The sequence below is a fragment of the Sorghum bicolor genome, chromosome 1 (genome assembly GCF_000003195.3).
Source record: "Sorghum bicolor cultivar BTx623 chromosome 1, Sorghum_bicolor_NCBIv3, whole genome shotgun sequence".
Classification (NCBI taxonomy): domain Eukaryota; kingdom Viridiplantae; phylum Streptophyta; class Magnoliopsida; order Poales; family Poaceae; genus Sorghum; species Sorghum bicolor.
The window spans coordinates 23878559-23894830 of NC_012870.2; the positions used below are offsets into that span (position 1 = coordinate 23878559).

At 42.9% G+C, this 16272-nt stretch overlaps 2 protein-coding genes across 5 annotated transcripts; one reads left to right on the forward strand and one right to left on the reverse strand.

Annotated features, from left to right (window-relative positions):
• Positions 4858-8310, forward strand: LOC8071395 (probable serine/threonine-protein kinase PBL1). 3 transcript variants are annotated; one of them, XM_002464519.2, is made up of 4 exons: positions 4858-5175; positions 5792-6501; positions 6713-6832; positions 7443-8310. In XM_002464519.2, the coding sequence occupies exons 2-4, from the start codon at positions 5821-5823 to the stop codon at positions 7965-7967; spliced, it is 1326 nt and encodes a 441-aa protein (XP_002464564.1). In that variant the 5' UTR covers positions 4858-5175; positions 5792-5820; the 3' UTR covers positions 7968-8310. The 3 variants fall into 3 exon arrangements, with proteins under 3 accessions (XP_002464564.1, XP_021306712.1, XP_021306713.1); XM_021451037.1 differs by having other exon boundaries at positions 4859-5175; positions 5787-6501; XM_021451038.1 differs by lacking the exon at positions 4858-5175 and adding an exon at positions 5202-5501 and having other exon boundaries at positions 5787-6501.
• LOC8073902 (cell division control protein 48 homolog E) lies at positions 9292-14345 on the reverse strand. 2 transcript variants are annotated; one of them, XM_002467128.2, is made up of 9 exons: positions 14187-14345; positions 13866-14028; positions 12879-13107; positions 11849-12615; positions 11518-11739; positions 11373-11444; positions 11009-11290; positions 10565-10924; positions 9292-9817 (listed from the first exon to the last, which is right to left on the reverse strand). In XM_002467128.2, exons 1-9 carry the CDS (start codon positions 14225-14227, stop codon positions 9521-9523), a joined length of 2433 nt encoding a protein of 810 aa, XP_002467173.1. In that variant the 5' UTR covers positions 14228-14345; the 3' UTR covers positions 9292-9520. The 2 variants fall into 2 exon arrangements, with proteins under 2 accessions (XP_002467173.1, XP_021306711.1); XM_021451036.1 differs by having other exon boundaries at positions 10565-11290.

Genomic DNA, 16272 nt, shown 5'->3' on the forward strand with positions numbered 1-16272 from the left:
GGACACCAAGAAAGTTGACCGCAGCACCGGCCGGGAGAGCCGGAGCTTCCGCGGAAAGATTATCCCCGCCGGGGGGCCGGGACAGCTCATGTGCGTCGAAATCCAAGGGAGATCGGAGTAGGCGAGCGGCTCATCCTAGGCCTCGCTGTTAACGTTGCCAACTTGTTCTCGGCTTCGCCCAAAGTACCGGTGGACGGCACACAGCATGACAGCATGCATGTGTTAGCTGGTGTTGCTGCTGCATGTTTCCATGGTGTACTCGCAAGCCAAGAAAGTGCACTGCGCAGCGCACTTTGACGGCCGAGAGGCTTTCTTTTCCCTCCTTCAACAGCAATTGGCAGCCAATGATACTTTTTTCTCTTTTTTTTTTTTGGTTCCAACGATGCTATGAGCTTCTGTGAGGGTTTGTTTCACTGCACTTCAATCCACTCTAAATCATATGTGTTGGATAGATTAAGGTGAAAAATTAACTTTCAAAACATATAGATTAGCTAGGGTGAATTAAGGTATAGGCAAATCAAATAGTAAGACCTAAGTGATTTTGCATGGTTTCGTGGCAGAAACGTTGTGGGTCCGAGTTAAGAGCAATGTTCCACCACCTACGTACCTCTAGGAAGAGTGAATGAGACGAATAGCAGTTTGCAGCCGCGTGACTTTTTGCATACAATTAGGTAGGATTGCCAATTTGCCTGAAGGGCATGTCTCATATCGTTCATGAAAGGATAAGGGTGAAGTGAAGGTAAAAGAAAACGCCAAAGAGACAGGCACAGTTAGGCCTTGTTTAGATGTAAATTTTTTTTAGATTTTGACACTGTATCATTTTCATTTTTATTTGACAAATATTATCCAATCATGAAGTAACTAGACTTAAAAAATTCGTCTCGCGATTTACAGGTAAACTGTGTAATTAGTTTTTTTTCAACTATATTTAATGCTTCTTGCATGTGCCGCAGGATTCGATGTGACGAAGAATCTTGTAAAGTTTTTTGTTTTTGAGATGAACTAAACAAGGCCTTAGAGCCCTCATGCTCGTTGGTAAAAAGGAAAAAAAAGAATTGGAGGCACAGCTTCGCAAAAGAAACTGACGGAGTTTTTCATAATTCATAAAAGAATATAATTCTCACATTTTGAGAAATAAAACAATACAAACTTTAACTTAAATTATATATAAAAACTAATTAACACTTATGAAACAAAAAAGTACTATTAAATTAGTTATAGAATATATTTTTATAATAAATTTATTTAAAGACATAAGCGCTAATACTATTTATTATAAATTTGATCAAACTTAAGATAGTTTTTGACCAGCACATTTCTCGTAACTGTATTTTTTTTTTTGGAAAGAGGGACTACAGTGCACAATCCAATGAAATGACCTTGTATCCGTACGTGCTGAGTGTTGACTTTGGTGATAGCTGACTACTACTGCCTGTTGCAATGTGGAACAAGTATAGGTCAGAGCACACAACAGTATCATTTTGTCAGCTCGGCTGGGGCTCCATTCATACATGCATAGCTGCAGCGTGCATGCATCAAAGAGACAGGCTACCAGAAACACGTACTTAGTAGTACTAGAACAGGTGTATATATCCTCTTTATTTTTTCCTTCTTTACTGGCAGAAAATTAGAATCTGGCTGGAAAGGAAAAATAAGAGAAAAGTTCGTAACCAATAATACTACAAGTGTCCAATATTCCAATGTCATGCTTGTTTTTGCAATCCTTTTTTTCTTAACAATGATTATATTATTTTATTCTACTCAGTCTCATAACCAGCTGTCTTCGTAAAGGCAGCTCCAACAATCCACTTTTGAGCTAACTTTAAACATTTTTTTATATTTTAATAGAAGAGAGGAAAATATTAGCTCATGATCAAGAGTTACAGAATCCAAGTTCATGTGCTAGTGTTATGTAGCCTAATTATACTAAGAGTCATTGCTAAAAGTTAACAGTATTGAAAATGTTAGGTTAGAGTGTAGCTAGCTGTTGAGTGCCCCTAACAAGAGTATAGTATATATTATATTATCACAGATACATGTGTCATTGTCCGCAGGGAAAGAACATTTCTCCACTGCGACTATTCATCGGACCACAAGTGACAAGTCGATGCCTGCTCCGCAAGTTTCCTCGATAAACAAGTGGCCCGGCCCGATACGTGTGTTCACACGCAAGCGAACAGGGACCCTCACATGTCAATGTTTTAGTTTATGAGAACAATTCCTTGTTTAGTTCACCCAAAAATAAAAAAGTTTTCAAGATTCTCCGTCATATCGAATGTAGCATATATATAAAGCATTAAATATAGATAAAAACAAAAACTAATTACACAATTTACCTGTAAATCACGAGCCTAATTAGTTCATTATTGGACAATATTTACTGCAAACAAACGAAAGTGTTATAGTAACGAAATCCAAAAAAAAAGTTCGCATCTAAAAACGCCACGGTGGATTGGCACGGAGTCGACCGCCGGAATCGATCCGGCAAGAAACGCTACTCTATTTTTACATAGAAAACCAGCGGCAGGAAGCATATTTAGCCTAAACGAACATACCCTAAAGAATTTTTAAAGCACGCTGTGGATGTTGCCATAACCCGACAAGCCTTGCCCAGCAGTCGATGGGCGTCGAATGGCTTTTAAAAATCTTCTTGTCCTGCCACAGAATTTTAAACTGATATAAGTACTGCATCTCCGCAAAACTTTCTTATATATATCTTGACTATTCACGTGTTAATACGCACTAATCTGCCATATCACTTGATGACGGAGCTCTTGGTACGTAGGGCTAGATATGACAGACGCCCTACTTCGGATTTGTTGTGCTCTTCTTTATTCTGGCTGCGTTATATGTTCATTTTTCTCAATGTCTATAAGCTCAAACGACTCTATTGCGTCATACCTTGCTTTTTATTTGTTTTCTACCACTGCATATCATCAACATCCTTGCGTGTACATACACGGGCTATCATCCAATAATCTCAAATGAAGATCTGCGCTGAAGATCAAGGTACATTATTAGTCCTTGGGATACAATTATGGACTTGATGAGCTAATCTACGGTGCAGATCAATGCTCCTCTCTTTTAGAAAAGCTTGACTGGGTCTTCACATCAAATTCTTATTATATTAATTGTTAGTGTTTCTAGTCATATTCCCCTTAAAGGATTAGCGATGGTCACTTATGGCTATTTATGCGCGTGGATAGTCGTTTTGGCATGTTGTCTCATGTATGTAGCCAGCTCACCTTTCCTCGCTCGGCAAGGCCATGCTTACCAGTTGTGGTGAACGGTTTCGACTCACTTAGAGGAGGTACAATAATGGGCTTATAGCCAAACTAATGCTAATATGGAGGAGAGAAAACATGAGAGAAATAATAGCTTGGCTCTCATACAAATACCAAATTAGGCACAGATGCATAGATAGTGGTGGGTCCAAATAGCAAGTATTGCGAGGAGAAATAGGAAAGAGAAGGTGTCTTAGAGCAAGATCAATAATAGAGCCAAGTGCTTGGCTATAAGCCAAGTGATTAGAGCCAAGTTATACAATAAGTTGTCTCATATTTGTCTCTAAAATCTCTTCCCTTTCCTATTCCTTCTCACAACACTTGCTATTTGGGTCCACCGCTACCTATGCATCCGTGCTCAACTTGGTGTTTACATAAGAGCTAAGCTATCATCTCTCTCATCTATTCTCTTCTCCACATCAACATTAGCTTGGCTATAAGCCCATTATTGTACCTGCTCTTAGAGACAAGCATGAGACAACTTACTGTATAACTTGGCTCTAATCACTTGGCTTATAGTTAAGCACTTGGCTCTATTATTAACCGCTTGGCAATGAAAATTTTAGAAAGCGCAATAAATATGACAACAAGCAAGCCAACTAAACGGGGGCGTAGAGTTCAAAAAGAAACTAAATTATCACGATGCCAATCCAAGAAAAGTAAGACAACAAGACATCCAAATGGCTCTCGTAAATTAAGGAACTTCTTTTAGTCCAATCTCAATGCATAGTTTTATGTCACAGTTATCAAGACTATAAACTAGGTAACCGAGCCACATGAGTTTCATGGAGATGAAACTCCTTTCTCATCCGATGAAACTCTTTCATTTAATGACCCTGTCAAGTCAGCAATTTTGCTTATGTGACAACCTATTTAATGTGTATGACACTGTCATGAAACATACATTGAGATTAGCCTTACAGTAAACTTCTCTGATATTTCGTCCGTTCTAAATTATAAGTTATTTTAATTTTTCTAGATACATTATTATATATTTAGACACGGCGTTTATTTAAATTTGTAGCAAAATTATGTATTTAGAAAAGTCCATGCCTCTTATAATTTGAAAATGGAATGGGGAGTATATCTTTTCTCTACGGGGATCCTCTAATAAAATGAGGGATGTAATGTAATATACTCCCTCCGTCCACGAAAGAATCAATTTCTAGGATCCGTGCCGGTCAAACTTTTTAAAGTTTGACTAATTTTATAGAAAAGAGTAACAACATCTATAATGTAAAATGCACATTACATAAAAATATATTCTATGATGAATCTAATAATACTAATTTGATACTATAAATCTTAGCATTTTTTTCTAGAAATTTGGTCAAAGTTTAAAAAGTTTGACTTAGGACAACTATAGAAATTGACTCTTTCGTGGACGGAGCGAGTACCTTTTTGTTGACATAATCGTTCGACACAAAGAATTTGGAATTTGTAATATACTTTTGAACGGAATTGGAATTGCGATTACTCATGTCCATTTATAAATTTTGTTTGCTGTTGAGTTCCCAGCTTGGGTACGTTCTCCAGTTCTCCGCGCTTCACTGTCGAAAGCATTTAAACCTCTCGCTGTCCAGACCCTCACATTTCTCTCGCCCTCGCTCACACCCCAAAGCACGGAACCAACCAAACAGATAGAGACGGCGGAGGAGGAAGACGAAGACGAAGACGACGAAGGCCGCCGCCGCCGCGCGTAGCGCACACGAGCAGACACCCACCCGCCCCGCACCCTCCGATCCATTGACCTGTTAATTAACTCTTCTTTACCCCTACCCAATCCACTCTCCCACCGGCCACCGCCCTTGTCAATACTTTCTCGGCCGGGGTGGATTCCGACGAGCGATCGCGCGCGTATTCTTCCCCCGTCCCATGTGCAGGTGACCAGGTGAGCGATTGAACCAAGCTTGTTTGTTTTTTTGCTCTTGGGAGGGAACTGGGAACGAGATTCGTTCGTTAGGGTGGGTGCGGAGGAGCAAGAGATCGCGGCGGGGTAGGGTAACGCCATTGACAGCGATTGCGTGGACGGTGAAGGTTGGTTGTGTTGGGTGGTTGGAGGGGGAAGAAGGGAAGGGAGGACGAACGGCTTGAAAAAATGTTTGCTGCCATGGCTGCCTAATCGACTCCCTGGGCGGCGTGACGACGTCGTTGCTCTCGTGGGTGTGCCGGTGTGGTGGTGCTTTGCCTGCCGCTCGCTTAATTTCTTCAGATTTGGTGGGTGGTTTGGTCTCCACTGATTATTGGTGATCGGTCTTGTGATTTTGAGTTGTTTTATCTTTGTTTTGGTTCAAAAACTTGGCTTTCTTGCCAAAACCATCTTCTTTTGATCCGCCTTTTGCCCTTTTGGCCTTGTTTTCAAATCCCATTCCCATTTTGGGTTTCAAATATTTATCAATGTTCTTGCCTGTCGCCATTGGTGCCCGTTGGAGCAGAGTGAAAAAGAAAGAAAAATCTCCCTCTTACTTTGTGTGTGGGTGGCCACAATGGATGCTTTTGCAGAGCAGGCGCGGCGTCTCCGAGCATCAGAAGCGCCATGCACTGCTTCCGGTTCGCGAGCTGGGAGCGGGAGGCCGACGAGCGGCGCGGGGCGGCGGCGGCGACGACGACGACGACGGGCCGTTCCCTGTCCGCGCGGTCCAACAGCAGCACGACGTCGACGGACCGCGACGTGCGGCGGTCGGCGTCCGAGTGCTCCCTGAACGCGTCGGAGCTCAGCAGCGCGGGCTCCCTGGGCCGGTGCCGGCAGCTGTCGCTGTCGTCGCAGCGGCCGGCCAACGCGCTGCGCGTCTTCAACTTCCAGGAGCTCAAGTCGGCCACCCGCGGGTTCAGCCGCGCGCTCATGCTCGGCGAGGGCGGCTTCGGCTGCGTCTACCGGGGCACCATCCGGAGCGCGCTGGAGCCGCGCCGGAGCCTGGACGTCGCCATCAAGCAGCTCGGCCGCAAGGGCCTGCAGGGCCACAAGGAGTGGATGACGGAGGTGAACGTGCTCGGGGTGGTGGACCACGCCAACCTCGTCAAGCTCATCGGCTACTGCGCCGAGGACGACGAGCGGGGGATGCAGCTGCTGCTCGTCTACGAGTTCATGCCCAACGGCAGCCTCGCGGACCATCTCTCCTCCAGGTCGCCGCGGCCGGCGTCGTGGTCGATGAGGCTCAGGGTGGCGCTTGACACAGCTCGAGGCTTGAAGTATCTCCATGAAGAATCCGAAGTCAAGGTACGCTTCATTCACCTCTGACCTCTCCGTCCAGATGGAGATGGCCGTCGTGTTCTGAATCTCTGACGTTCTTGTTCTTCGGACTGCAACTGCTAGATTTGATTTCCCCTGTTCCGTACCTTGAATTCAGAAGAAACGTTGCATTATTTAAACTTCTGTATTAGTACATTGTTATCTAACACAGCCTGTGTCATTAAATTTATGTTTGCAGATAATATTTCGTGACCTGAAGCCTTCGAACATTCTTCTCGACGACAACTGGAACGCAAAACTGTCAGATTTTGGCTTGGCAAGATTAGGACCTCAAGAAGGAAGCCATGTCTCCACAGCGGTACGCAACAAACAATCTTATCTTCTTCGCACAATGTACAGAGTTTGACGAGCCATTGTTCTTAGTAGCTTCTGGCACATTGATCTCAAAGACGGCTTCTCACGTTCCTCCTGGTTCCTGGAACCAAGTAGCCAACCAAAGAGCGGTTAGAACACAGAATCATTCTACCATTCTGGTCCGGTCAAGCAATTGGTGCACGTGCCCGAAAATCTTTCAAATATTGGTGGCCTCGTGCCCGTGGAAACAAGGGGCTGACCATATTTACTACTAGTACTATCTTCTACGCAAGCAAATCAAAGTAGAAAAGTAGCACAAATGCAACCAGGCACTTTCGGTTATTTTGCACGCTACTTACCGAAAATCACCTGACCTAACCTTTCTGGTCAGTTACAACCAGCTAGCTTTCTGGGAGCTTTCCAGTTCTCAACACCTCTACTTTTTTTTCTAGAACACGGACTTCACATGTATTTCATTAAGAAGACCTTTACCACACTGATTCTAAAATTCTGCATCAATAGTACTGTATATGCAAACATATTTATAACCCGTAAATATCAACCTCTGTTCAAAGCGTCAAGTTATTGAAATTCTAGCATTGTATATCAAACAGGTGGTGGGGACAATTGGATATGCAGCTCCTGAATACATCCACACGGGACGCCTCAGCACCAAGAATGACATATGGAGTTTCGGCGTCGTGCTCCTTGAGCTTCTTACAGGCCGGCGACCTCTGGACCGGAACAGGCCAAGAGGCGAGCAAAATCTCGTGGACTGGATGAAGCCCTACTCTTCCGGCGCCAAGAAGCTCGAGACTGTAATTGATCCAAGGCTTCAAGGGAACTACAGCATAAAATCAGCTGCCCAGCTTGCGTCAGTGGCAAATAAGTGCCTGGTGCGCCATGCCAGGTACCGTCCCAAGATGAGTGAGGTACTGGAGATGGTGCAGAAGATCGTCGAGAGCAGTGAAATTGGAACACCGGAGCATCCCCTGATCAGCAATTCAAAGGAATTAGTGAGTGGTGAAAAGAAACGGAAAGGCCTTGACTTGAAAACAAGGATTGCAGATATTAAAGCTAGGGAGGGGAGATGGTTTGCATGGCAAGGGTGCACGCCTAAGCTTGTGAGAACACAATGATTCAGATCATCTTGCATAGTTAGTAGCAAAAGCAGCAAGTGACTTAAAAGGTCACCTGGAGTTTTCTTTTGGCAAACAAGTCACAGAGCATGACAATTGTAAACAACGGTTTGGTGCAGCCCGTGGAGGTCACCACTAAATAATGGATAGGTTCACATTTTCTGGGATAACAAATAGGCTGATAGGTAATCTTCTCCACAAACTCGGAGGTTCCATGGTTTTTATTAAGCTCAAGCAGTCAATTTTTTTTTCGTGTAGAAGGCTTATTGTACAGTTTACTTGGTTTTATGGAGTGACTTTTGAGATGCATGATGTGGTTTTATGGAGTGACTTTTGAGATGCATGATGTGCCAAATAAGAGTATTGTAGTGCCATTGCTGCCCAAGTTTACAGGTGTTGCATTTTATTACCTGCCTGCAGAAATTCCATTACTTTATATTACGTACAGGTGATATTATGCATAAAAAGAGAGGGAGTGTATGTACCAAAGCGATGTAAAGCAGAAATTGCTTATGCACTTCAGCACTTCCATATAAATTGCCAGAGCATGCTCCTGGACTCGTGGCAGATTGCAAAATTGCTCCATACATAGTTGACTTGGACAATGCTTCAGTAGACAACTGAGCAACAAATACAGATTCACTCTGAGAAAATGATCAGACTGCTTCATGGAATTCTTGAGAGAGCCACAGGTGCAAACAGTCTAGCGTGTACGGAGCAACACGCTAGCAGGCCTGGAGGTAGGGGCAGCTAGCGTGTTGCTTCGATGTATAGTGTCAGAAGTGGCATTGTGCATGGTTGCTTTGACGAGCTGCTTAATGGACTAAATGGCTGGCAGATAAGCTCAAGCAAATAGACAAAAACAATGTCAGATAATTTTTTGAGATGAGCGTCCTAGCACTGACAATTCATCAGATTGAGTCGATTTATTCATCCTCCAGCAGCTCCTAGTTAGAGCATCCCAACCGTTTTGCATAATTAGTTTGGCAAATGAGGGAGTTTGCCAAGTCTCAAAAAAATATGGCAAAGATGAAAAGAGACAATCTCCAATGGTTTTGCATTAATCACTTCACGCTAATTTCCCAATACCAAGTGTGAACAGGTTTGGCATATATGCCAATCCTTCCTCTCTTTTTGCCAAGTTAACAAAATTGCAAAGTCTAAATGCCAAACCGTTGGATAAGTGTTTTTAAGACTTTTTTGCAAATACATGAATGCAAAGCTTATTTGCAAGACGGTTGGGGATGCTCTTAGTACTCCGCTAATCACGGATCACGTACGTACTAACAGATACTCGTCCCCATCAAAAAAGAAAGATTCGTGATTGCAATACAATGACAACAATCATTAATAAAATGTCATGGCCCAGAAAATGTCATGGAGAATATGGCATGAAAGAAATAATCAAAAGCCGAGAGGGCATTCTCAGCGACATCCAAATGTACGGAAAATAAATATCATTTCATGACATCCGTGTCTAAAGTATGATCAGTTTTAAACAGACGACTGACGAGACTGATATTGAACAACCCAGAACCAACCCAACAGGACACCTAGCTGTATAGATCGTCATCATCAGCCGCAGCACCAGCAGAGGCAAACGGATCAGCTGCAGCAGCACCAGCTGTCGCCGATTGCTCCGAGAAGCGGAACTCACTGCCGAACCCACGGGACTGCTGCAATGTCTGGGCAAACGCCTGGTACTTGCGAATATCAGCATCACTGACACTACGCCGAGCGTACTTCATCGACTCTTCAAAGTGAGCCGCCTTGATCTCAGCAATCTCGTCCACTTCGTCTTCCTCCATCGCCTCAGGGTTGTCCTTTCTCCGCCTTTCCCTCTCAATGTCCTGAAACCATATTTGTCGAGATTAAATGTTGCAAGGAGATTTATTCAGATGAAAAACGACAGGGCAACTAAACAGCGTCAAACCAAGCTTAACTAGGAAGTTTCAACCTATGATACGAAGTTCATCATACTTCAAGACAAGATAAATAGAAATTAACCAAAAAGCATTATAATCCTGAAAAAACTTTAAGGCCTTGTTTGGATGTTGTCAGATACACCTCGATAATCATGTGTTGGGAGTGGATTGGGGTGGAATTTAGTTCAACATGTGGATTGATGCAAATCCGACTACATTCAAACAAGGCCTAAGCTGGTTATTAGAGTCTGTTGATCCAAGTTCATCCCAAGTTAAGGTAGATAACTTATTTGTGACTGGAAGGAGTACATGAAGCTATCTGAATGATTACTGTTACTCGCTTCCTACTGAAATATTGAAATCATGAACATTTGTAAAATAAAAATGTATCTGCCAAGACAAATCTACTCGTAATTACAAAAATTCAAACAGGTAAAAAGTAATTTTTTGTAACTTCAGACAACCCCAAGGGCTTGTTTGGCTGTACTCATATCCACCTCAATCTGTTGCCAGGGTGGAGGGGTCGAATGGGGTGGAAATTAAACTAACTTATTATGGCACCTTCTTACATATATAAGCTGTCTGTTTAGTTCATGATTAGGAATGACAATAGATTGGAATTCAGAATAGTACTAATTTGTAGAATACCAACTAACATTTAGAGAAAGTTACCTTCTCAATATTCTCTCTGATTGCATACTTGCAGGCACGCTGGCAAATTTCTGTGATATCTGCTCCACTGAACCCTTGCGTGTACTTAGCAAGAGCATTCAAGTCCACGTCCTTCGCCACAGGGGACTTCCTAAGGCAAGCCTTGAAGATCTGGAGCCTAGACTGCTCATCAGGCAGTGGAATGTAGATCAGCTGGTCAAGACGTCCTGGCCTCAGCAGAGCAGGGTCAATGATGTCAGGCCTGTTTGTAGCCCCAATAATAAACACAGTTTTCTTGGCATTCATGCCATCCATCTCTGTCAGTAGCTGATTAAGCACTCTATCAGCCGCACCTCCAGCATCACCCACACTGCTTCCTCTCTGCAACATCACATTAACATCTGTAAGACATAAAACATGATACCAAAAATAATAAAAGAGCCAAGGTGAGACATGTGTATAGACCTGAGTAGCAATCGAGTCAAGCTCATCAAAGAAGAGGACACAAGGAGCAGATTGGCGAGCCTTGTCGAAAATTTCACGGACGTTGGCTTCACTCTCACCAAACCACATGGTAAGCAACTCAGGACCCTTGACACTGATGAAGTTAGCCTGGCACTCATTGGCAATTGCCTTTGCCAACAAGGTCTTACCGCAACCAGGAGGACCATAGAACAAAACTCCTTTCGATGGAGACATGCCAAACTTCTCGAACTTCTCTGGATGCTCCACAGGATATTGAACAGTCTGCATCAAATTTGAAAGAAATTAGCAAATTGTGGAACATTAACAATACCAAGAGCAGGAGGTCAATTTAGCATCTAATTACCTCCTGGAGCTCCCTCTTGACATTCTCCAGCCCACCAATATCCTCCCAAGAGACATTTGGGACTTCGACAACCTGAATGCAGAAAGCAAATTAAGCATCCCAAAACAAGAGCAGCTCACACAGATAATTATAGGCATGTACTCACAGTTTCACGTAGAGCAGATGGGTTGCTTGTTCCAAGCGCGGTCTTGAAGTGGTCATTTGTAACAGCCATCGAGTTCAATATCTCTGCATCTATTGTCTCATCCTCAAGATCTATAATGTCCATCTTCTCACGAATGCACTGGAGAGCAGCCTCAGTGCAAAGCGCAGCAAGATCAGCACCAACATATCCATGGGTATCCTTTGAAATGAGTTCCAAATTAACCTGTAAATTTAAGAGAATGGAAATCAAGACATGCTAGAAGAGAAGACAGAAATCATATTCATAATCAGTGTCAAGTACAATGGATTAAGAATAAATTATGGTCACTTACATCTTCAGCTAGTTTCATGTTCTTAGTGTGAATGCGGAGAACCTCAAGCCGGCCAACTTCATCAGGAACTCCAATGTCAATTTCCCGGTCAAACCTTCCAAATCTTCGAAGAGCCGGATCAATGCTGTTTGGTCTGTTTGTAGCACCCATAACAATAACATGGGAACGAGATTTTAGTCCATCCATAAGAGTCAATAGCTGTGAAACAATACGACGCTCTACTTCTCCATTGGTCTTCTCTCTCTTGGGTGCAATGGAATCAATTTCATCAATGAAAATGATAGATGGAGCATTCTTTTCTGCTTCTTCAAAAGCCTTTCTGAGATTACTCTCACTCTCTCCTGCTAGTTTCGACATAATCTCTGGGCCATTGATCAGAAAGAAAAAGGCTCCAGTCTCATTTGCAACAGCACGAGCAATAAGAGTCTTTCCAGAACCAGGTGGTCCATACAGCAATATGCCCTTTGGTGGCTTTACACCAATAGATTTGAAAAGCTGGGGATGGCGTAGTGGAAGCTCAACAAGCTCTCTGATTTGGGCCATTTGCTTTCTAACTCCACCAACATCATCATAACCAACTTCATCAAGACGCTCCTCATCCTCCCTCTTAATAGGCTCCCCATCACAGAATATTTCAGTATCTGGCGCAACGATACAATATTCAGCAGGATCAGTCTCTATAACTTTGAATTCCACACTTCTCATTCCACCCCTGACAAGGAAAAGGTCTCCTTTCCTCAAAGGTCTGTAGGCTTCTAGGAAGTATGCTGCACAGTTTCATAAGGGAAGTTATTAGAAAATGACAGGACAGCAATAAGGTTTAGCATTAAATGGCAAAAACAATATACAAGCATATTAGTTATAGGGAGTGTAAATGTCAGACTCCTTCCTGCTCAGAACTAAGTAAAATATTGACAAAAGAAGAAAAGAGAGGTATACTTCAGTTCAAGTAACATGTAAATTAAGTATCATGGAGCCATGCTAATGCAAAACTAGATCAACTAAGAAATTCACAAGATCACAAACTCACGTTTCAAGAAGGCATCAAACAAGTTCCCGGTAATGCCTTCAACTGTATCATCAATTGGAAGAATGTGCACACGCTTCCCGTATTTCACATCCTGGCACTGGTGGACAGAAACCACATCACCAAGCCTCACCCTCAGGTTCTGGCGGACAACCTTGTTCATCCGAACCTTAGGCTCCTCACAGGTTTCATCCGCAAGGACAATGCAAATAGTGTCTTTCCTCTTCTTACCCTGTAAGACAAAACATAAGGTGAGAAATAGATCCATAGACAAACAGTAACCACAAAGTTCGCTAACAAATTGTCACCCGCCATAACACAAAAACTAGCTGCTTTGGCATAATAAAGAGACTTAAAAAAGATATAGGCCAATACATATCAAATTGCTCAGTCCCCTGTACACTAGAATTTCTAGTACAGGCATCACATCCAAATTATCATGCTAAGAATCACAAAATAACAATTCTGTATGCAGCACATCATCTCCATCTAACAGAACAATGAACACAAATCTGAATAATACTAAATAGTGTTGATTCCCTGTTCTAACGATGAACAATGAGATATTAATGCAAACGGAGTGGTTGCATTTACATCTAGAAAAGACGTATGAATATATTTGAACATAATAAACTAACAAGTATATTAAAGTTCGTTACCAAGCAATAAAAGAAATCTAGATTACTATTACCTTCAACTGAATCAATGGTGTACCAATGCAAATTGCAAAATTCTAAAATGTACACACTACAGCAGCAAAACAGAGGGATCCAAACCCTCGGCATACTCAAATTCCCAAACAATACAACAAATTACAACGTTAAACAATTCAGCAAGTACTTCACATGATAAAGCAAGGTTATTTCTAACAGATCTGCTGTGTATTCGGGTAGGTGACACAGAGATCAGTCACGTGATAATACACAATCTGCTAAAATCAGCTCAACATCCCAAAACTGCTGCAACAAGGTCAGATTAGCCATATCAGACCTTGAGGAGGACGGTGTCGCCGCGGAAGAGCTGCAGCCTCTCCATGGTGTCAGGGTGCAGCGCGACGACGGAGTTATCGTCGTTGGTGGCCTCATCGACCACAAGGCGATTCGGAGACTTTTTCCTCTCCAGGATCGCCGTCGAGTAATCCTTCTTCTCCTTCCTGCAGAGGCCATCACCGGAAAACCATTACCAAACGAATCCACCACCGAAACATTTTGACAACAAAAAACCCAGATCGGGTCCGGGAACCCTCAACCCTAGGGCTCAACCAGATCGGATCGGCCGGGGGGGGGAGGGAGGGAGGGAGCGACAACTTACGGATCAGAAGCAGAGGCCGAGGGCTCCCCTTGGCTCGCCATGTTGCGGCGGCGACGACGGCGGCGGCGGAGGTAGGTTTCGGGTTGTTGGCCGGGGGTTGGCGTTAATTGCAGCAGCACCGGCGCGGCGAGGATGCGAGATGCGGAGGACTCGAGGAGGGGGGATTAGCTTTCCTTTATAGCTTCTTTCTTGCAGCGGGGGTTTGGGACTCGGACGGCCGCGTCACCGGATACGTCACTGACTCGCGGGACCTGGGACGGTGCACGGCCCACATGGCAGCGAACGTTCTGGAGTCTTCTGGAGGTAGGACTCAAAGCGGAGTCGTCTTGTATGGGCCGTCCCGACGTGTGGGGACCATCTGGAAGTGACACAGATAGGGGACCACGTTCATCGTGTTAATCGTGCTCGTCGCGTGAGGGGTTGGAGAAGCGGAAGGAGAGGAAGGAAGTTTGGTATATCGTTTGATTCTTGTTTATGGCCTTGTTTAGTTGACCCGAAATCCAAAAAGTTTTCAAGATTTCCCGTCACATCGAATCTTGCGGCACATGCATGAAGCATTAAATATAGACGAAAATAAAAACTAATTACACAGTTTGTCTGTAAATCGCGAGACGAATCTTTTGATCCTAGTTAGTTCATAATTGGATAATATTTGTTAAATAAAAACGAAAGTGATAAAGTAGCGAAATCCGAAATTTTTTCGGAACTAAACAAGGCCTATGGGGAAAAACAAATCCGAGGACAGTGGAGTAGGAAATGAGAATTGGAATCGAAAATTCTCTCGATGCTGTAATCTCATTAGCCCACTCGAGTCGGTCTCCCAAATCTATTAGCTATTCAATGATATTTTTCTATCACAATAAATTAGGGAATAATATTTCTATAATTTTTTAGTCAAAGGATCTCAAGTCCTTTTGTTTTCTCTAACTTTCTTCTATGCTGAAGCGTGTACACAAGTGTGTTTGTTTGAAGACTCTAATTTCAGGTCCTTTTGTTTCCTGATGAATCTATTACACGTATAATGGACTACACGACGGGATTTATGGTATTAAAGGGGTGTTTGAGACTACTCCGCTCATATTTTTACAACTCGATTCCACCAATTTCATCATAAAGCAGCTTCACTGTGGAGTTTATAGAACAAATGATACTGTTTAGCACATAGCATAACTCTAGCTTTATGAATAAATTGTTTCCCTGTAGATGGTCTATTATACCCCTAATTTATGTTTGTTTATTCAAAATACTACTGATCACATGCGTTAGCGTTTACTATTATTCATCTAGGGGTTTCTTCTTTTATTTTCTTGTTAGAAATAAAAAATTGAACAATTACAAAAGGGATAAGAATGTTGACCGTACTAGCCACTCAAGGCCCAAAGGCCAAATAGCTAGTCCAGCCAACGACCTCACCTTTTATCCTTTGCTGGAACATGCACGGGAGAGGAAAGCCAAGTCGCCGCCATCGGATGTAGGGCAGAGGGACGTCGGTGACCAGTAAGTGGTAAGGTGGATAATTATTCTTATAACTCTATATAAGAGTACAAAAATTTAAAAACTAAAGTGTACCTTGAGATGCTTCAAAAAAAAACATAGAGTTGACCTCTGACACCATATTTTTTATGAGACAGAATTCTTGCAGCTAAAATTATTTGTTGAATATAATGTGAGCTTTTAGCCCATATTCTATTTAACGATTAATTCAAGGACCTATAATAAATGTTATAAACGGTTTAATACCGAATTGATTGTTGACCATGTGTTAACTCAACTTAAATAGGCAGTCTTTGATAGCTCCTATAGAGAAGTTGAGGAAAGGAAATAGGTTGCCACACGCGCGCGCCGCCACCGCCGCCGAGCCGTGACGCGCGCAAGTACGTTTTGCGCGATGAATAAGGAAAGAGAGGAGAATCGAGATCTGACCGTTGTTATTGATTGCAATTAAATTAGATGTTTCCTCTCTGGCCTATATATTCATTTCCAGTATCATTCTTTCCCTCTACGAGACACAACACATCAGTCCTCTTCTTTCATCAATATTCATTTCCAGTATCATTCTTTCCCTCTACGAGACACAACACATCAG